Below are 21,930 nucleotides of genomic sequence, written 5' to 3'. Positions count from 1 at the left end.
GTAACTTCTTTATATGGGTGTTGGCTCAGAAGAAATGCCTTACTTGGGAGAATCTCTGCAAAAGAGGTTTTCAAGGTCCCTCGATTTGTGTTCTTTGTCAGTATAACGAGGAGTGTGTCTCACACTTGTTTTTTCTCTGCCCTTTCTCAAGAGAGATATGGCATAGATGGTGGGAGGCTTGGGGTCATGGTTGCTTTCATGCCAATTCTCTTATCGAATTTTGGGAAAGCTTGGGCAGACCTCCTATGAGGACCTCTTTCTTACAGGTTGCATGGTTGGTTGGCCCAGTCTTCATTCTCTGGAACCTTTGGCTGGAATGGAATTGCAGGATTTTTTGTGATACCAAATCTAGCAGTACCCATTTGTGGAAGTTGATTCTTAACAGGATTCAGGAGATGTTATATGCTAAGTGTGATATGTCTACTAATATTGATCCTGGGGATCAAGTTATTGTGAAGAATTTGAACCTACAGGATAGCAAGCAGGGAGGTAGTCCTAGCAATAGATCGAGTCAGTGAAAGCGATGGGTGTGTAGAGATGGGAGGTGGTCCCCTCCTCCGACAGGGTTCCTGAAGATCAATACAGATGGGTCTTCTCGGGGGAATCCTGGGCATGCTGGTATTGGAGCTATTGGTAGACGCAATGATGGAGATGCAATTTTTCTTCTCTCTGTTTACAAGGGTGAGCATTCTAATAACCTGATGGAGGCCCTTGCCATTAAGGTTTCTATTGAGCGTGGATGCTCGTTAGGGTGGCAAAATTTCATCTGTGAGTCTGACTCACAAATTGTGGTGGATATGTTGAACAATCAGACGCTGGATAATGTTAGTTGGAAACTTGCCTCTTTAGCCAGACAAATTCTTGGTCTTTGTAGGCTGGTGGACTCTGTCTCCTTTCGGCATATTCCTCGTGAGTGGAACAGGGTGGCCGATTGTCTGGCTAAGTGGGCTTTAGAGAATGTGGGTGAGTGGAATAGTAATGGTAGGGATGAGTTACCTACTCAGTACTGTGAGATTATTGATCAGTTGCTCCTGGAGGACAGGAGTTTGTAGTGCTATTTTGGGCCATTGGCTCTGACTTTGCTCTTGGCTTTTGATTAAATAAAATTTTAGCCCTCTTTTCAAAAAAAATAAAATTTGTGAAACACACTCATGGTTTGGGAGTTAAGGCTCAAAAGGTTGTAGCGTGAATCATACTGCTTGTTAGAATAGAGTTGTCTTACACGCATAAATATCATGGGAGTGCAAAATTATCATCGCCCCTGCAATAAATTGGCATATCCTACTTCCTTATCATATCCTCTGCAATAAATTGGCAATAAATTGGGTTTGCAATAAATTGGCATATCCTACTTCCTTATCACTTCATACTTCTTCTCAAGTTCCCCCTAAACAATTCACCTGTTTTTTTTAGCTACTATAAACCACTGAGCATCCATTGATGAATTTGCTGGTATAATAACTTTAAGCAGACAGACACCACAAAACTGTCTAAAAATAAAATTAATGGAAATTGCTGCAATTCTATAGAAGCTTTGAGATTTTTTTAAATTCCTATTTTCCAATTTTGGCTAGGTGAGTTTGGGTGAAAATATGAGTAAAATGTTGATATAAGGGCAAAAATGATGGAACAAAAGGGGATTTTATTTTTTGTTTTGTTTTAGTTGTGTGTGTTTGAAATGCGTGAGTTTAAGTTTAATTCATGCAATGGGCATGGGAACGTATTGAATTGTCATGGGCACCATGTATGAAGGCATTTGTTAAGGGATTGGGGAAATGGTTTTTTGTGTTGTTTGCCATTTTTTGTGTGGTCCGTGATTTTGTTGTGTGCATGGGCATGTAGATTATTAATGAACTGTGGCTTTGCTTAGAAGTTGTTTTGATTCTGGCAGGTTTGGTGTTTGAGCCACACAAAGACTAAAGATTTTGTGGAAAACAGAGGTGCTTTGGGTTGGCTTTAAGTTTTAGCTATGGATACCATGGTTTGCACTAGCTTGAGCTACAGGATGTATGATTAGAATAACCCTGATTGCAGTTCTGAAGGCTTTGTTATTGATGACCTCCTTGACTTCTCCAATGATGACATTGGTGCCCCCATTGATGAAGAGAACACGTTCGAGGAAAGATCCCCGTCTGCATCTGTTGACAAGAATTATTCGCCAGAGAATGAAAATAATCGGATTGCGAACCAGGAAGCTCTCGAAGAACTCTGTGTTCCCGTAAGGCTTTGAAATTCACGCCTTTGCTTGTTTTAGACTTAAATTTGGAAAAACATTATCTTCAGTCTGTGCCTTTGTGATTTTGAACTATTTTCTGGTTCTAGTGTTGAAATATAGGCTGACTTTCCATCCTTAGCCTTTTGTTTCTCCAAATTTGTCTCTTTGTTTGTTTATCCCTTTCATTATTTAGAAAGCTGAAAGTCTCCAAATTTAATGTCCTTGTTTGTTTAAATTAAGCCTGTAAATACAATCTATATATTGATTTATCCTCTTCTTTTGAAAATTTGGTTATCATTCTTATCAAATTCATGTTTCCCATACAAAACTTTACATATCCCAACAAGTTGTCTGCCACAGCAGCAGTCTCATCCCCAGGCAAAGCAGAGGTAACAACATCAATGAGAGCTTCAATCGAAGGCCTAACAACATTCAATGAGAGCCTCAACAAGACAACGTAAGATGACCTAAACATGGGTAAATAGGCTGAAGCAAATGAGGCTCAAATTAGTTGCTTATATTTGGCCTTAATCTGCTCCGCACACTAGTACGCAACTTGTTTATGCATTCTTACTAAGACATTCCACCAAAGTTTGACAAAACTAAATTAGAAATGGTAGATTGCTCCAAGCACAATTTCCCTCCCTCATTTTTGTCTTGATTTATTTGTTTGCGTGACTTTTATGTATTTCTTTCTATACAAAATACATTACTTGTTTGCATGACTTTTGTATCACTTTCTACACAAATATAGAACCATATCAAGCTTTATATTAAGATTTTGTAACAATTTTGAAATCACGCCCTTTCATCTTTCATCAAAATGAAAATATCCATGTAAAATGCAATCTGAGTAAGATGATATAACTATGCAATTCCTTAGGAATGAGGCTATTTATAGAAATAAAACGTGTCACCAAATTTACAAAACTAAATGAGAGATGACAGATTGCTCCAAGCACAAATGTTCCTCCTCAAATTTTCTCTTGATTTCTATCACTTTTTAGAAATTCAGAATACAATTACAGAACTACATCAAGATCTATATAAAAGATTTTGTAACAATTTTTTTGCACATTTCTCTCACTTTTTAGAATTTCAGATTACACAAATATAGAACTGAATCAAAATTTATATAGAGATTTTGTAATAGCTTTGAAATCATGCCCTTTGATCTATCGTCAAAATGAAAACATCCATAAAAAATGGAACCTGACTAAGATGATAGAAACTATACAATTCCTTAAGATAAAAGCTATTTATAAAATTTAATGTGTAACACTTTGAGGAAACATTGAAGAAACACAAAATAAAAGGGCAATAAGCATGGATTCATTTATTCATAGCTAATATATACAACTATGCAGAGATGATTACTCTTTTTTCTCTCATTTTGATACAATTTTGACCAGTATTCCACTTATTAAGAACACTGTCATATATAGCCATCAAAACAATGGACAATGGACAATTCAATACAAAACTACTTTCATGCTCATATCACTATGCCAACTGTGCATCAATGTCAACAATAGTTGATAGCTCATGTTGTGGTAGCAACTGCATATAATAATTTTTTTGTAAAAGTTTCCAGTATAATTAATTTGGAATACTTTACTGTAGGTCAGTATTCTGACTGAGGAAATAAACTAAGAAATGGGATTTGATCTGGAAGTTGTTCCGTTAGCATGCCCAAAAAATAACTGATAGATTTCTCCTCCGATGAAAAATAAAACAATCAAACAATTTGAATTGGGCCATGAAAAGGAGAAAGAGTCTGCCTAATCTAGAGGAAACAAATGTCTAACTTGTGAATGGAAAAAATACTAGAAACTAAGTTATAGCATGATCCAACTGTTAAAGCATGTTCAATGCATTGAAATTGTCTAATGGGTTAGAAGGCTTTAAGACTTTGGCATAATAATACCCCTATTTCTGACATGTGCATCAATGAGGGCCTTCATCACGTGCATCTTCATCTATTTCCCATATAGTGTTTTACATATCCTAATTCCTTCATTTATGATCTCTCTAACAAAATTTAGCTTCTATTTTCATTTCTTGAGACATCTGAAGGGAAGTAAAGGAGAGCCCATCACTTGGATGTTAACAATGATAAATATATCATTGTTGGATTTGATCTATCTTTAGATTTGTGAAGAATATAATCATTTTTTCATTTTTAGATAAATTTAAGTCTCAATATATTTCTCCTAGGGCCAAAGGGAGGTGTACTGCAATTGAATGTTACCTTTTTTAAAAAGTATAATTTGTATATGCTTGCCTATATGTATAGAAAATTAACCTGGAATTCTAGAAAATTAAAATCATATATTATTATAATTAAAATTGATAAGTAACAATAAAATTCTCAATTAATAGTGCGAGTTCTTGTTATTTTAATTAAAGAAGTTTATTATTAATCATAACTTTGTTTTCTATAATAAATGTAGAATTATTATTGCATATAAATATACATTTACATTTAAAACAAGAGCTCTTTGAGAGCTGGAGTCCCTGCCTGTAGAGAAACAAATTGGACATAATATTTAAAATTATGATTTTGAAAAGAGACTTTATAAATTTTAGCAAATTTAATTTAGATTTTTAATTAATATTTTTAATTTTAGTTTTATAAAATAATGTGGTGACTAGCCATTGTCTAAAAATATATAACTTAATGTAATGCATTGTCAAATCACGAGATTTGAATTAATAGATTTTTAACCAAAAAATTTAAATTTTTTAAAATTTTATTACATAAGTTAAATTTAGAAATTAATTATTTTTAATTTTTTAAATTAATATATATTAAAGTCTATATATATAAAGCAATACATTTCTTAATATATTATTGCTATTAAGAAATGTGATATTAATATTGATAAGACATTATTTTTGTTGTGGAAGATAAAAACATGACTTTTTTTAGAAATCTAATGAACTTGTGACAAATATGCAAAAGATAAAGTTGTAATTATTTTATAAATCTAATGAACTTGTGACAAATATGCAAAAATAAAGTTGTAATTAATAATGAACTTGTCACAAATATGGAAAATATAAAATGGATCAATTAGAAAAATGTAATAAATTAATATAAATTAATTAAAAAATATAAAGTTTGTTGAATTTAGAATTTAGTAATTTTTTTAGGGTTGCACAAATTAATGAAGTAAATAAAAACATTAGTACCCATAGACAGCTATATATATATATATAGACAGAGACTAATAATAATAGTATAATAGAAGCAATTAGATAAATATTATAATCTTTTAACCTACATCTCTTTAATTTGTACCTCCTGCACCTCTTTTGGAGCAAGTCCTAGTAGATATTAATATTTAAAGAAAATATAAAAGAGCAGAGTTATTGAGACGAAACAACTTTTCTCAATTTGATTGCAGAGATCTGCGAAGGTTTACGGCGGAAGCGATATTTTTTTTAAATATATCGGGACGATTGGAAGACTATTCAATCCTTGGTTTGACCCTCTATCGCAATCTCATTTGCATTCTGATTTTGATCCTTCATTTTAGACTATTCAATCCTTGATTTGACCCTGTATTGCAATCTCATTTGCATTCTGATTTTGATCCTTCATTCAGACTATTCAATCCTTGATTTGACCCTGTATTGCAATCTCATTTGCATTCTGATTTTGATCCTTCATTTATTGATTAAGGTCATGGGCGCTACAGGCTCCTGTTTTTGTGGAAGACGAAACCCTCAGGCTAGGGAAGCTCATGTCACAGAGGCATTCGATGATGATGAAATAGATGAAGAAGTAGAATCAACAGTTGAAGTGACAGAAACTGTCTTTGATATATCAAGAAGAGAATGGGCTGGATTTGTTGACGGACCTTTAGCCGAAGAGCTCTTCAGGCCATTGGAAGAGCTCAAGAATTCTTGTGCCACGATACGCTTTTGCAACCTCGGCTTTGGAGTGGAGGCAGCCCTTGTTGCAAAAAGAGCCCTAATGGATGTTCAGGAAACTTTAAGAGATGTGTACCTTACAGATTTTGTGAGCAGAAGATCTGAGGATGACGCACTTGAGGTTATGAAAACATTTTCATCCGCTCTAGAAGGGTGCATGCTGAGATCCCTGACTCTTGATTTAGGGGAATTGGGAGAGAAGGGCGTCGAAGCTTTTGCACCACTCTTGAAATCTCAGAAAACTCTAGAACTCTTGGAATTCCATAGTAGCAACAGTTCCCTAGAAGCTGCCGGAGCCATTTTTGAGTTTCTTCCATCAATTGAGAGGATTGCGACTCTCTCTTTCGTTTATTCAGAAAAAGGAGACGACCCAGCGGTGACCCTTTCAGAGCTTGCCAAGAAATGCATTAGTCTGGAGGATTGCAATTCCTCAAAAAACGACCAAGGTATCTGTGGTGCTTTGGGGTAAGGCAGCTGGTTAGAAGTGCACAATTTATCAAGAGAAGTACTCATGGTTTGTCTTAGCCAAGTCATACGTGGACATATATGTCTCACCGAAGTTGACTTAACCTATAGGAATCTTCAGGATGAAGGGATGATTGCCATTGCCCGCAGTCTCAGGGATACATCTCCATCTTTAAAGATTCTTAGGGTTCCAGGAAATGATATCACGCCAAAAGCAGCTCCGGCTTTAGCAGAATGCCTTGCTGTAAAGAACTTGCTGACTACGTTTGATGCGGGAGACAATAAACTCAACGATGAAGGGGCGATCGCTATTGCTCTTAGCCTCAAGCATACAGCTCCATCCTTAAGAGTTCTTATCGTTTCAGGAAATGATATCACGCAAAAAGCAGCTCCAGCTTTGGCAGAATGCCTTGCTGTAAAGAACTTGCTGAACAAGTTTGATGCAAGAGACAATAAACTCAAGGATGATGGCACTGTTGTAATATGCAAAGCTATTTTGGAAGGTCATGAGCAGCTGGAATTTCTTGATTTGTCTATAAATGGTATGACTGGAGTTGGGGCTAAGGCTGCTGCGGAAGCTGTTGCAAACAAGCCTAAGTTCATCGAGCTTCGTATTTCTGACAATTCCATTACTAAAAAAGGAATCGAGGCCGTCAAAGACGTGCTGAGAAAAGGTATCAATGGCCAGGATGTACTTGGATATCACGGTCAGTGTAAATATTATAGCACGCACTATGAACAATGTGAATTTAGAATAGGGGGTATCACTGACAGCGACACTGAGTGAGAGGAGAAAATGCAAAAACTAAAAGTGAGGTATGGCAGTGAAGTGATACCGAGTTAGAGTAGAAAGTTGGTGGTCTGTACTTCCTTGGAGATTTGTGCCGTGGATACTGGTATAGCTGGGCATTTGTATCAGGAATTAACAATTCAAGCTTTTGGTATGAGGATCTCCGGTGTAGGCAGTTAGGGTGATTTTGGATACTCTTGATCCCATGAAGCTGTTCTGTTTGAGGAACCGCATCTTTATATTCGCACAATGAAGAAATTGACGACTTCTGTACTGAGGTAAATAAATATTAAATTGAATTTCTAATTTTTCTGTTCGTGTTTGAAGCTGCGCACAGTTCCAAAGTCTGCATTCTATCTTAAAAATCAGATGCAAATATAAAGTTTTGTTCTCATATGCATTATACCATTGTTTGTATGATAAAATGAGATCATTAACACGTGCTTCCCAGCTGTTGTGAACCTTCATGCATGTCCCACCTTAATTTTTATTTCAAACATCATTTAATTTAGGTAGTACAAGCATACGACCATCTGGGGTTATAGTTTGTGAGTCTATTCAAATGTAAAAATATAATGCCTACCTAGGGCAAACTAATCTAGAAGATTCAGAGAGAAGCCTCACTTTTGAGAAATAATTAAAATGGTGTGAACTAGTCCAAAAATACTTGCGCGTTGGTGGTCTTGCTAATGAATTAGAAATAACTTCTTTCTACCTCGCAACTCCTGTTATCTCCCGATCTGTTTGAAGATTTGCTTTAATATATACTGCAACTTCAGCCAGATCATTTATACATTGAACTAGCCAAAAAAGTGATTTTTAAATTCTAAATGTAGAAAGCCTATCATAGGTGGTCCTTTCCAGCTCTTTGTAAACTAAAGTTTTTTGTTTGAGACACTGGAGGCCTTGAAGCTAGATTTTGGCCCTTTTCATACACAGGCCTTCTCTTCTCTAAATTTATTTACATTAATTTTTAGATGTTTAATTGATATGCGAGATCTATTTTGTGTTGAATTCCTTTATGTATTTAGAGGAGCGAGAATCAAAATTATATCAGACATGCTTTTTTGTATAAATTTCACTTGTTATATGTGAAGTCCAGAGCTCAGGTACTTTTTTCAATTTTAATAAAAGATGGAACAAATTGCTTCTAACTCAGGATGGAGTCACTCATTCTTCATTCATTTGGTGACCGTCCTTGGCATTAAGCTTGATGTTCCTTCAAATTTATTGAATCTTTGTTGTCCACTCTCATATACATTGCAACACCAATGTGTTCTGGCTGTCATGACCTTATTATCAGACAACTTTTGTTTTGATCTCATTGTACAAATCACTCACTGTCATGATAGTGTTTTTTTTCTCAGTGACCTTTCTCCGTGGACATTACAGCTATTTGTGACAAATTCTTGCCCCACTGCATGCCTTTTCCTTCTTGAACAATGCTTTGCATTTTGTTGATCACTATTTTTCATCTTTAAACACTGTCATGGCAGTGTTGAATGCCATTCATCATCATTGAGACTGCTTTCTAGGTAGCTATTACTTAAATGACCATCATGCATTTCCTTATAATACTATATATTTCTCCTTGATTCCTATACTAGATCCCTTCTCTTCTTTGTTGAGATTGTTGTTTCTATGTAATAAACTGTTATCATCTTTTCTTAATGAGATCTCTGCTGTCTTCTTTTATTCTTAATTTTGATCTTGCATGTATGCATTGAAGACTGCTTTTTACATTAAGACAAATGCTCTCTTATTAAGAAAACACTACTCTTGCACATGTGCTGCTGTCCTTTATTAATATCTGCTCTATCTTCCTTATGAACTCTACTTTTCTTCATGTTGGGATCTTTGTTCTATGCATTATGTGAAGCTCTTAAGACAATTATTGATCTAAGCAAACAGATTTCCACAATCCATGAATATTGAAATGATTTCTGGGGAAGATTGTGTGAGAGTTTTTTCATCAACGTTTCGGATCATACTGTATGATCCATCATCAGGATGCCACTGAGTCACTGAGAGCAAAAAAAATGTCTGAAGGCTGTGAAAGATCTTGCAAAATAGTATATGAAACCCTTGAAGCAGTAAATGATTCACATTGAAGAGTAACCCTTAAAGAACAGTGAATGCTCTCTAAAACAGTGTATGCAACTCTTGAAAAATTAAATGAAACTCTTGAAGTAGCATATGATCTCATCGATGATGGTAATATGATTTCTATGACGGAACCCCAAGACAATGAAAACTACATCCTAAATTCATATGACTGAGGAAGTGTCAAGTGAAGACACGCGTTAAGAAACTCCACTTTTCATCACAGTTTCCAACTCAAAATTTGCTGTTTAGTTCATGATATACAGTTGAATCCGTACTTAGCTGCTCTTCCTTCAGAGGCATCTATGCTTCATGCATTGAATACTTGAATCTGAAGTTCTAAAATCTTTAGATGTTGTTTCTCTTTGATGAAATGTGACCTACCTTTCATGCTAACTGCTGTTCCTCTGGTTTCTTCGCATGAAACCCACTGCTCTTGCATTTTCATGCTTTTCTGTTCATTGTACCTTGGCATCCTTTAATCATATACTGCTGCTCTTGCATTTGTGTTGTTCTTCATTGTTCTATATAGTGCAAAATGCTGTTCATGAAAACATGCTTGGCTTTTTCTAATATACCGTCCTGTTGTTTTATAGAATAACATGAGTATCTGCAAGCATTTTCATCAAATTTGTACTCACCCCATCAATCGCTGCTTTCTCATCCTTTGTTATTCTTTCCTTCTTGGTCACCATGAATGGTTTTGTAATATTTATACTATTGTACTCTTCATTCATTTGGTGACTGTCCTTGGCATTTAGCTTGAGATTCCTGCAAATTTATCGTCTTTGTTATCCACATATCAATGTGTTTTGGCTGTCATGACCTTAGTACCATACATTTATTGTTTAGATCTCATTGAACAAATTGTCAGTTTCATGATAGTGTTCTATTTCTCACTGACCTTTCTCCTTGTACGTCACTGTTATTAACTTATTTGTTAACAAAACTTGCACTAGCGTCATGCCTTTTCATTCTTGAACACTGCTGTGCATTTTGTAAATCACTCTTTTTTCTTCTTTATATACTGTCATGGCAGTGTTGAATGCCATTTGTCATTGAGACTACCTTCTTGGTAGCTATTTCTTCATGATTGCCATGTATTTCCTTATGATACTATATATTTCTCCTCGGTTCCTTTACTAGATGCCTGCTCTTCTATGTTTAAATTGTTGTTCTCTGTAATGAACTGTTGTCCTCATAAATAAACTATTTCTTTTCACCTCCATTCCACTTTTCGTAATGAGATCTCTGCTTGCTGTCCTCTTTTATCCTTCATTTTGATCTTACATGTATGCATTGAAGACTGCTTTTTACATTTAAATAAATGCTCTTTTATAAACAACCCCTCTGCTCTTGCACTGCTGTTCTTCATTAAAATATGCTCTTTTCCTTATGAAAACCACTTTTCTTCATGTTGGAATCTTTGTTCTATGTATTGTGTGAAGCTCTGAAAGACAGTGAATGATCTCTTGAAAGAAGAGAATCTAAAGAGTGGGAAAGATCTCTAAAAATAACATATAACAGTGAAAATGTAACTCTCAAATAACAGCGAATACTCTTTAAAGCAGTGTATACAACTCTTGAAAAAGTAAATGAGACTCTTGAAGCAAAATATAAACCCATCGAAGATGGTGAAAAGATCTCTTATGAAGGAAAATTATCTTAAAGACAGTGAAAACTACATCCTAAATTCATATAATTGAGAAAGTGATATGGATTGAGAAACTCTACTTCTTATCATCGATTCCAACTCCAAATTTGCAGTTTAGTCCGTTTGTGAAATTTGTAGCTGGCTCGTCTTCCTTGAGAGGCATCTATTATTCACACATTCAATACTTGGATCTGATGTTCTGACATCTGTAGTTGTTGTTGCTCTTTGATGAAATATGACCTTTGCTTCACACTAACTTCTGTTCCACTGAGATCTTCCCATGAAACCCGTTGCTCTTGCATATTATGCTATTTTGTTCATTGTATCTTGGCATCCTTTAATAATATATTCCTGCTCCTTATGAGTTTATGTTGTTCTATATAGTAGAAAATGTTGTTCTTCTTGAAGACAGGCTGCTTTTTTTAATGGATGGGGGCTAGGATGGAAGATTTGATCTCTGCTCTAGTCACTGTTACGAGAGTGGTGATCAAAATGAGATTGGCAATCAGTGGCAACAATCAGAACCCAGATAACTCAATGTCATAGAGATCGAAGATCAAAAAAGACAATGATTTTTCGAACAATGTTATCAGTAATCTCTCGTGCTTCAGTGTCGGGTTAGCTCACTGGATTGCAACGTGGGGTTCTTCTTGGAGCTTACTGTCAAGACAAATTTTACTCCAATTCTACCTAGCATGAACAATCCACATCCAATTAGTTTATTGGGTGACTAACGATAGTGAGCATATTTGTTTCCTTCCGTGTCTCCTTGAAATAAATTCTTGTTCGATACTCTCCAGCCAATCCAAATGCCATCAGTAAGTTGTTGTAGACTTCTTGGAGATCGCTGATTAGACTATCCTATTATTTGAATATCTCAGGGTATAATGATTAGCGTAAGTGCTATGTAAATTCCTACGTTGAGTGTTTGTAATCTTTGCGGAGTGGAAGTTGTTCCTCCTTTCATTTTTGCTAATTCTCAAATAGGCACATCTTCTGGTGTACATTATTGGCACATCCTCTGGTGTATATTATCTTCTACAATATATGCAGCATCATCTGCGATATGTGTTGCTATCTCCCTTCTAATCCTTATTCCTTCCTTTAGGAAAAGGTTTGAGTTTTCATGATCTTACACTTTAAAAGAGGTGATGATATATCCTTAGTATTAAGTATTCGATTCTTTTGTTTTTCTTGCATTTGTAGTCTGGCTCTGATAGCCTGTTAGCCGTCAGGGATTGCTGCAAATGTAATAGCAATGCCATTTAATTTTGGTATGTGTGTTTCAAATGGCAGCAACCTCTAATTTACAGTCAGCAAAGACTAATAAGGGTCATGGGACATGTCCATTCAATAATTAGATATTAATATAATAACAAATAAGAATATCTCACATAATAATATGTTATTATATATATATATATATATCTACACTTTAGTCTTATAGTTTGTCCAACTGAAGCTACCAAGCATCAACATATCTGTTCAAAATCACTGCTTAATACTTGTTAACTTTTTATATTCCTCTTATAAGGATGTAAGGAGGACTGCCAAGGATAAGAGGCCAGACTCAATTGATATGCAGGCCCTAAAAAATTGTTGTTCAATAAATGGTAGCAAGCAACTCAAAATATGTTGTACAAAAACTAACTTTGTAGAAGAGACAAAAAAAATGTTCCGATTTATCGTTGTTCAAATCTCTGTTTTTCTTCCTACCCTACGTGAAGATTATTTACTCTGCTTAATTATGGATTAGCTAGAAAATATGTTAGATTGCATTGGACCAAATAATTAACTTCATTATTCTATTCTAACAGTCCTAAGAATTTGCTCTAGAAGTCATAAGATAGTAATGATTATATTAGTTAAGGATCTTTGCCCGCCACGTATCATCCAATGATTATAAACCATAGTGATCCATACAAGATTAATGTTCTGCCTGTGACAAAGAGCACAAAACATGATGATACCACACCCTTGAAATCATCATCCTAATTATAAGTATAATTGCAGGATTATAAATTAGAAAATAACCAATGGCATCAAATCACTTTAGCTACCTCATACTATAATCTGCACTTCAGGGCATCTTTTGAATTCTGGCAAGCATTATGCAAAAGTTATTCGTGAACAAGAAAATCAATCATATAACACTACATTGAGAGTGGATGGCTCAAAGCATGTTTAGATAATAGGTAAAGATATGATTCAGTGTTTGTCTACATGATGTAGATTTATAATGTTTTGACAAATGCAGACTTTTATATTTTACAAAGTCAGTTCACAACAGTTGCATCCCCACAAATGGGAAGGCTTAACCAGCACACTCTAAGTAGTGACCGATTAGAGTGGCCAGATTCTGTGAGGTTTCCTTATCTTAATCTTTACTGTTCACTTGTCTTTTTTGTTTGATTTTAGTCTTTTTTTTAACTGCTTAGAAAGATTCCAATTTTTTCGTCTTTGTCATTTGTACAGCAAGTTCAGTTCCTTTCCCATTTCCCCACCATTTCAAAGGAGCACAGAGCTCTAAGAAGAGATTGAACCCATCTCTTACCTGTGAAATGGTGGATATTTTCAAGCAGATGCAATAGGCAGGTGTAAAACCAAATTCCACAAACTTTGCCATCACCATCCCAGCCTTTGCTAAAATGGGAGGTTTGCAACAATGCGTGGACATTCATCCAAGAGTAAAGGATACATAATTTTTGTTAGATGTTATAGTTACAACTGCCTTTGGTAGACATGCATGCAAAATGTGGTAGAACAGACAATGCCCTTGGACTCTTTTAAGACGTACCTTTAAGATATGTAATCCCATTGACCACAAGGATTGCAGGATATTCACAACATAGATTTGTTGAAAAGACCTAAGAAACTTTCAAGAAAATGCTTTTGTGGGTGAGAAGCCAAATTCTACAAACTTTCTTGGTATCCTCCCTGCCATGGCCAAAAAAGGAGCTTTGGAAGAACACATGCACATCCAGCAAAGCATAATGAAAAGAGGATCTTTGTCAGATCTTTTAGTTGGTATATATGTATGTACAATGGGGAAGAATAGACAACACATGTTAACTCATTGACAGAATGCCTCCAAAAAAAGTCATCTCGTATGTATGTACAATGGAGAAGAATAGACAACACATGTTAACTTGTTGACAGAATGCCTCCAAAAGAAGTCATCTCGTGCAATTCCATGATTTCAAATTAATCAGTAAATGAATTTATTATAGAGGTGGCTGAAACTTTTATGAAAATGCAATTGGCAGTTGTAAAGCCACACTGTCAGAACTTTGTCGGCATGCTTCCTACCTTTGCCAAAATAGGAGCTTTGGAACAGGGAATGCATCCAGGTAAGCATAGTCGTAAGGGGATTTCTGTCATACATTATTGATAAAGGATAGGATAATTTTTCGAACTATTGTGGCTGTAATTTGCCAGGTTGATATATACTTCAAAAATCTGGAAGTATACACAATGCAGGTGTAACTGCCTTGCATGCAAAATGTGGAAGCATAGACCAAACACGTGTTACTGCCCAGGCAGAGATGTCTGGAAAATATGGAAGCATGTGAAATGCGTTTGCAAATGCCCATGAATGAAAATTGTGGGAAGAAATGTATACTGATCCGGAAGCATATAAAATGCATTTGTAACTGCCCTTGTATGCAAAAAAATAAATATGGGCTGACATGTATGCAAAATCTGGAAGCATATGCAATGAATTTGTAACTGCCCATGTATGCAAAATCTGTAAGTACAGACAAGGCACGGGTTACTGCCTGGATGGACATGGAAACATAGACCACACAAATGAAATATTTGACATAATGTCTTAGAGAGGTCATCTCATGGATTCCATTTGCGCCAAAGTCATTCCGTAGGTGTAAAGCCGAATTCCACATTTTCCATGATTATGAGAAAATTGGAGCTTTGGAATGGGACATGGACATCCATCAAAGCATAATGAGAAGAGATCAGATATTATAGCTGGTAGACATACATGCGAATTGTGGAAGAATGGATAAGGTACTTGAATGTTTGACAGAATGTTGTAAACAGATGTCATCTTAAGACATTCCATGATTGCTGGATATGAATAAAATCTAATTATTAAAAGTTGTTGAAACTTCCAAGAAAGTGCAATTAACACGTGTAAAGAAACATTTCACAGCCTTTGCCAATATCCTTCCCACCTGTCCTAGAAATGGGAGCTTTGGAACAATGAATGAACAACCATCAAAGCATATAGTGGAACGGGGATTTTTGTCATATATTACAGGTAAAGGATAAAAGAATTTTGTCAAATGTTGTGGCTATAACTGCCCAGGTAGACTTGTATGCATACTGTGGAAGAATAGACTAGGCATGTATAACTTCCATGTATGGGAAATGTCTAAGCATAGACAAGGCATATGTAATTGTCCAGGACCCAGGTAGACATGAAAGCGTAAACAATGCATGCAAACTGCTAATTATAATGACTCAGAGATGTCATCTCATGGAGTGAGATCATGGAAAATCCAATTAGTTGATGTAAAGTAAAATTCTACAACCTTTTCTGGCATCCTTCCTATATTGTATGTAAACATAGAATAATTTTGTATCAAATCCAACAAAGTGTAGTCAAAGTGGTTCTTGTCATATATTATAGGTAAAGGTTGAATAATTTTGTCAAATGTTGTGGCTGTATCTGCTCAGATAGACGCTCTTTCAAAATGTGCAAAGGATATACAATGCATGTGAAACTGCCAAGGCTATACTATGGCACCCCTTTACATGCCTGCCTTGCATCTCCAACAGATGAATCTCCACAGAACACTCCTATGATGGACTCCATTTCTGGCACGACATGAAATATCCAGTGGAAAATCTACTGGCAATTGCAAGTAACACATTTCATCGCCATGGCTTCACTAGGATTTTCTAGTTTTCATTAGATCTGGTGTGGCAGGGATGTTGTGCATGATTGCTCTTATGGTGGTAAATGCTCAGGATGTTTCACCCCCATATCCTACCCTAACCAACAATGGCAAGTAAACCCTAATTATTCTGCTTCCCTTTCTCTGTTTCCACAATAGTTCAAAATCTTTTTAGAGGATTGAAGCCTTTCCAGTAAACATTTAGATTTATGGTGAATTCTTTGTGAAATAATTATGCTTACTATGTTACCTTGTCAATTTTAAGAGTCATTTTACTGATTTTTAATGTTGTGTTTGAATGCAGGGAGCGCCAAGGAATTGCGGACATTCTCATGATGGTGGCCTTGCTTCTCACCTATTGCCTAGACCTATTACACATTTACGCTTTCTTCTGATTATACACAGATTTTATCACCTTATCGATTGAGGGTTTCTGTTTATTTTTAATTATCCAGCAGGAAAGATCGCCCCTATTGTACATCAAGTACTTGGATCCACAATGAGTTATTCATTGTGCATGCTTACACGGGTATGATTGCTCAACAAAAAAATTTAGTTGAGATTATTTTTCTATGAGAAACAGATTTTTTTGGTAAAATCTTTTAGGCTAATGTATTATAGTTTTCAGTTCAGGCTACCAAACAATTGGTAAGTTCCATGGCAGTGAAATGGCTCCTGTATTTAAAAAAATTATGAATTTTAATTGAGAAGTCCAATGCAATTTGAGGATTACTTCCCCTCTTGAACTCCATAAGTTGCGCTGATGGTTAAGGATTCCTTAAAAAACTCTAGATGTAAGGGGTTTAAGTTGGTCTTTTTTAGATGGATTCTGGAATATCATTTCTTTTTTCTGCACTTGACCAGATAAAAAATATCAAGAAAGAACGAGGCTATAATTACGATCTCATCAAATTTGAACTCAAATTGGAAAAAAATAAAAAAAATCTGAGGAAGGAAAAGAAATACACAAATTTTGAGGCTATACATGAGGACTTATTAACCATAATGAAACGCTTCAAGATTGTAATCTAGCAATGTGATTTGCAGTACAAGCCAAGTGATACTCATAACTTCAGAATTTATGATCACACACTCCATTCGTCTATGTAAGTACAAGATAGGAGATAGTTTTTATTTGTGATGCCAATTGTCCAAGCGACTCTCTGTAGAAGACGTTAATTCTGAAGAAGTTTGGGATTACTTTGGGCTGGCGGGTTTCAAACAATGGCCGCAGAGGAAGACTGACTAAGATTCCTGAGCCTTGTATAGGCTTTCCTTGGCTCGTATATTGCTCTCGACACCATATTGTTACATACACTAAGAAAAATATTATACAAATTTTTATAGCCCTATGCCCACAGCTTGAAATTTTGGGACTTTGACTGAATGCATTGGGTTAGAGGATTTAGAAATATGTGGTCAACATCTCAAATATTTGAGGGTTTGCTACTGCTCCTTCCAAAAGTTCATTGTGGAAAGAGACAAATCTAATTAAGCTGTTGTTATTTTGGTGCTATTGAAAGAGACAATTGTCGTGGATTATCTGCATTTAAGGTGAACTGCCCTACATCTATGTATGATGTGAATGTATCAGACTTTTGTTTACTTGTAAGTCTATCAGCTGCCAAAATAATTAGCAAAACTTCTATTGGAAAATGCAAGCCACCTCGTGTCTCTATTTTAAGTAATTTTCCCAGCCTTGAAAAATTGAGACTGCTTATTTATAGTTATTTTGAAAAGTGTCACGTCCCATTTTGTGACTTTCCTTGTCTTCACTTATTTGGCGGCCCTGTCAATTTTGACTCGGTCAACCTTTTTTAAACATGACTTAGTTAATGATTAAGTTAACTAGTGCATTATGATGTGTTAATTAGGATGATTTAAATGAATAATTAATGCATTGAAATGTCTTTGTTATGTTATTTAATGTTAAACATGATTATGTTTTAAAGTTATTTTATGATGATATAATGGGTTTCATTTTAGGCTGATGATGTAATGAGTTAGACTACATGATGATGAAGTAATTGAGGATATTAATGTATGTATTATTACATTTACGTTATTTTGTTCATGATGTCGATTCAGTTATTATTTTAATGGATATTGACTTCTATCTGGTTGAGTGATCACAGGTTGTCAAAGGCAAGGGTGTGGTTGAGGTAGAGAGGGTTAGCATCTTGGAAGGGGATAGATGGATAATCCGTGCAACATTACACACACCATTTAATCTAGTGTGATTTAATATTTTGATGCATTTGATCTTTTCCCTAATCTCCTAAAATGGTAATATGATATTGAAAAATGTAGTTCAATGACATGAATATGTTTCTAATTTTAAAACTATTGCTCCTTATAGTACTATGTTTTAGAGGATCTAAGATAAATTTTAAGGCATAAATTCTTATGGCAATCTTATTTAATTACTATCTTGTGCATTTCAAGTTTAAGAATTAATATATTTGTATATTAAGTTTTTCCCATAAAATGTGCTGTTAAAAATGTTATCTTGATGTTGTTTTGCATTGCCACCACTTTATCTATAACTATATTCTCATGAGAAGAACTATGTCCACACTCATCAGTGTCAAGTTTGAGATTGGACACTTATCTATAACTATATTCTCGTGAGAAGAACTATGGGGGGAATATAACATATGGTTTCATTTTTTGAAAGGGGGTTTCTGTGAAAGATAATGAAATGAAGCTGAAAACCCCATTCCACCCAAATTGGGTCAGTTACATCCACGACTGAGGGCATAAAGGAGGAAAAAAATGACAAAGGTGTGACACAACAAGAAGGGAGGAGCGGCAACTGGAAGGTGGTGAGTGGATTCGTGGAGGAAGAGGAAGGTTCTTGGAGAAAGAATGGTTCACCGTTAACAATTCCAGGTTCTCTTATATGTTTCTCTTTGTATGCTTGTTTAGCGTAGAAGAAACAACTGCTTCTTTGACTTTTACCAAACTTGTGCAGCGTCTGTGTTCAGGAAGAAAAGAATTGAATTGTTATTATCTCTTTTTGTTTTTTTATTACTTTAATCTGAAACTCGAGGACTACGTTTTCCACTGTGGCTTCTTGTATTTGAGAACTGGCGGCATGCTCTTGTCAGGAGTGGCTGTAAACATTTGTGCCGTTAACCAGCAACCCATGCATGATTACACAGTAATTGCCGTTGCATGAGACTTATAGGGTAAATCTTATGGAACATAACGTAGCAGGCTGATTTCATTAGGAGCTCTGTTAGACTCCAGATTTGTGAGATTTTAATTAAACTTATCTTCTCTTCATTTCGAGTTGGAACTTATGTCGCCTCTCTTTAATGGAAACTGTACCTCTTTAGGTTAAGTGTAATCGTAACCATTGCCTCAACCAGTCAGAATACCATCTCCCTCTAGCTGAACTCTGTTGCATTAATTTTGGATGGTTATTCATGGATTTATATCTGCAGCTGATCTGTGTGATAATAGATAAGAACTCTTGCTGTATTTCTTGTATTAAGAGGAACACTCATCAGTGTCAAGTTTGAGATTGGACATCTACTGGAAAGATTTAGGCGCAAAACTAAAACATTTCATCTTTCATAGACTTAGTAAAAATCTGAGGAACACCTATTTTGTTAATTTTCAAGAACCTTGCTGGAATAGTGACTAATTGTGGTAATTTCAGTATTTCAGCATAGAATTAGATGACCATCTGCTGTTACTGAACTTCTGCATTAAATAATAATGGATTGAATGTTTGTCTTCAGATGTTTGTTATGTTCTATCAAGACTGAATATACATTTTTAAAAATTTCTTCTTTCGTTTACTAGTGACTCACATATGTATATGTGGAGAGAAAACCAACCAGAACTCAAGTCTATATCCACATTGTGGAATATGCCTGTACTTTTATTAAAGACATAGTGCTGTAGATGAATTGAGTTTACCACAAAGTCATAGATCAGTGATAAGAGTTCTGCATAGAGACTCCTCAATTAACGGAACTGGCTATATTAGATACATATACGTATCCATTCCACTGTTTGTTAAATTGGACTTAAATAGTAGATTTTTCTATGCAAAAAGTAGGTTAAGTTTTGAACACACTCATTTTTTTGTTGACTGATTCTTCAGTTTATCACTATGTACGTGAGTGACTCTGTTCTACCTTATAGAAATTAGCTTACAACTGAAATAACCTTTTTTGTTGCATTATGTTTTAACTTCATAGTGCCCTGAGTCTCGCGTTTGTTTCCTTGATGGCTGGGTGTAATGTGGCAAACGGGAGGGTGGGGATGGATGCATTATGTTGTGCTTCTCTCAACCTGTCAGATTATGAAAAGTAAGATTCATTGCGTTTGCTCTCCTTTTTAGTGATGCTGACAAATGTTGTGCTTAGCTAAACCATTTTTATATTGTATTTAAGTATGTTGCTTTCTGACATTTAGCATGTGTGTGACTATGCTTATATTTCGTTTTGCATGTGTAGATATGCTTAGATAAAAGAAATGTACATGTGGGTAGATATGTTACAGTTTTTCTTTCACTGCATATCGGTAGATGTGTAGTGTTCTTTTCTTTCCCTGTCACATTCTGTGATTAAGTTGTGTGTCACATGGATGTATGTGGTAAGTTTCACGATTGCACCAGATCCATCTGATCCATCTTGTTCCAGGAAGCTAGGCTTTTCGTGTCAGGGTTGGGGCATTTTTCATGTTAGGAAGAATCCTGGGGGAGTAAAGACTTCATGGTTGATGAGGTAAAAGGCCCTGGGCCACACTCCCATCTTAGATAGTAGATGGACGACGTTTGATGGCTTTGGAGACCGGATACACTTTCAGGACACCTGTCAAGTTTTAGAACCTATCTTATGGTCTTGTATCTTCATCTTAACGACGATGTTCGGTATCATTCAATTGACGTAATCTTGATTAGCAGATAATGTAAACTTAAAAGTTGGTAATGTATTGGTGTCATGTATATGATAGGCATGTGATGTATATACATTGTAATTCAGCAGCATAGTTCATATGATGTAGTGCCCATGCAATGTAATCAACACCTTAGTGTTATGCTGAATTTGTTGGTAAACTAATTCTATTATTTAATTAGTTAATGGATAATGAATGTGATTTTGACTTTTCATCTCTGGTTGTGATTGAGTTCTTTTCCGCATTTTTGGTTTTCATGTGATGTGGCATTTTTGTTGAGGGCATGTTTCTTACAAAAAGTGATTGTTAGCAGGCTATAATGGGTGATCATTTTTGCTGTTCTAAGTATGGTTTTCCTATGTTGAAGAACTACAATGTGTTATCATTTTCTTCAACGTAGCTGTCATTTAATCATGAACTTAAATATGGTTGGAATTTTTGTAGTATTGAGTTACACTTCCAATACTTGGAATTAGTAAATTTCTTATTAATTAAGATTTAGAATAAATGGTACAATCTGGGCTCTGTATACCCAATGCTACATTAAAATGAGTGAAGGATGAGATACTACAGTCTTAAGGCTACATTATGTATAATGGTGTTCAATACTTCAATAATTGTCATTGAAATCTTGAATTGAGACATTCGTGGACTCGTGTTTTAATTCTTCAAATATCACACAAATGTTTGTGAACTTGTAGTATGTTGGTTGACTATGGAAATATTGTAAGTTTTAGACGACGTCTATAGATATGACTATGCTTTTCTTATTTGCATTTGGTTTATCATAGAACTTGTATTTTCAACAATATTATTTTATGATATTTCTTTGTTATCATAGTCAAATATATTGTACTCTATTAGTGAATGCTTCCAAGGATTCAAGTCCATCCACTTCAAAGGAAAAAGGGCAAGCATTTATGGCAAGTTC

The 21,930-nt window shown here is 35.3% G+C and overlaps 1 protein-coding gene across 2 annotated transcripts; it reads left to right on the top strand.

Annotated features, from left to right (window-relative positions):
- The first annotated feature begins 1,876 nt into the window (after positions 1 to 1,876).
- Positions 1,877 to 21,213, top strand: LOC149556348 (uncharacterized). Of its 2 annotated transcripts, XM_089830614.1 has the most exons (6): positions 1,877 to 2,218; positions 5,626 to 5,702; positions 5,920 to 7,687; positions 16,390 to 16,614; positions 18,221 to 18,977; positions 20,300 to 21,213. In XM_089830614.1, the coding sequence occupies exons 1-3, from the start codon at positions 2,010 to 2,012 to the stop codon at positions 6,621 to 6,623; spliced, it is 990 nt and encodes a 329-aa protein (XP_089686740.1). In that variant the 5' UTR covers positions 1,877 to 2,009; the 3' UTR covers positions 6,624 to 7,687; positions 16,390 to 16,614; positions 18,221 to 18,977; positions 20,300 to 21,213. The 2 variants fall into 2 exon arrangements, with proteins under 2 accessions (XP_089686740.1, XP_089686739.1); XM_089830613.1 differs by having other exon boundaries at positions 18,221 to 21,213.
- Positions 21,214 to 21,930: the final 717 nt, after the last annotated feature.

Source organism: Cupressus sempervirens, chromosome 5 (genome assembly GCF_028749045.1).
Source record: "Cupressus sempervirens isolate cs-2001-9-10 chromosome 5, ASM2874904v1, whole genome shotgun sequence".
NCBI classification, from domain to species: Eukaryota; Viridiplantae; Streptophyta; class Pinopsida; order Cupressales; family Cupressaceae; genus Cupressus; species Cupressus sempervirens.
This window is presented reverse-complemented; position numbering and strand designations above follow the sequence as displayed.

What these genes read in the sequence shown, in the direction of transcription:
- LOC149556348 (XM_089830614.1), top strand. Translation starts at nt 2,010, where the DNA reads ATGATTAGAATAACCCTGATTGCAGTTCTGAAGGCTTTGTTATTGATG. An exon ending in TCGAAGAACTCTGTGTTCCC is followed by an intron (nt 2,219 to 5,625) that starts GTAAGGCTTTGA and finishes ATTTGATTGCAG; the next exon opens with AGATCTGCGAAGGTTTACGG. An exon ending in GGAAGACTATTCAATCCTTG is followed by an intron (nt 5,703 to 5,919) that starts GTTTGACCCTCT and finishes TGGGCGCTACAG; the next exon opens with GCTCCTGTTTTTGTGGAAGA.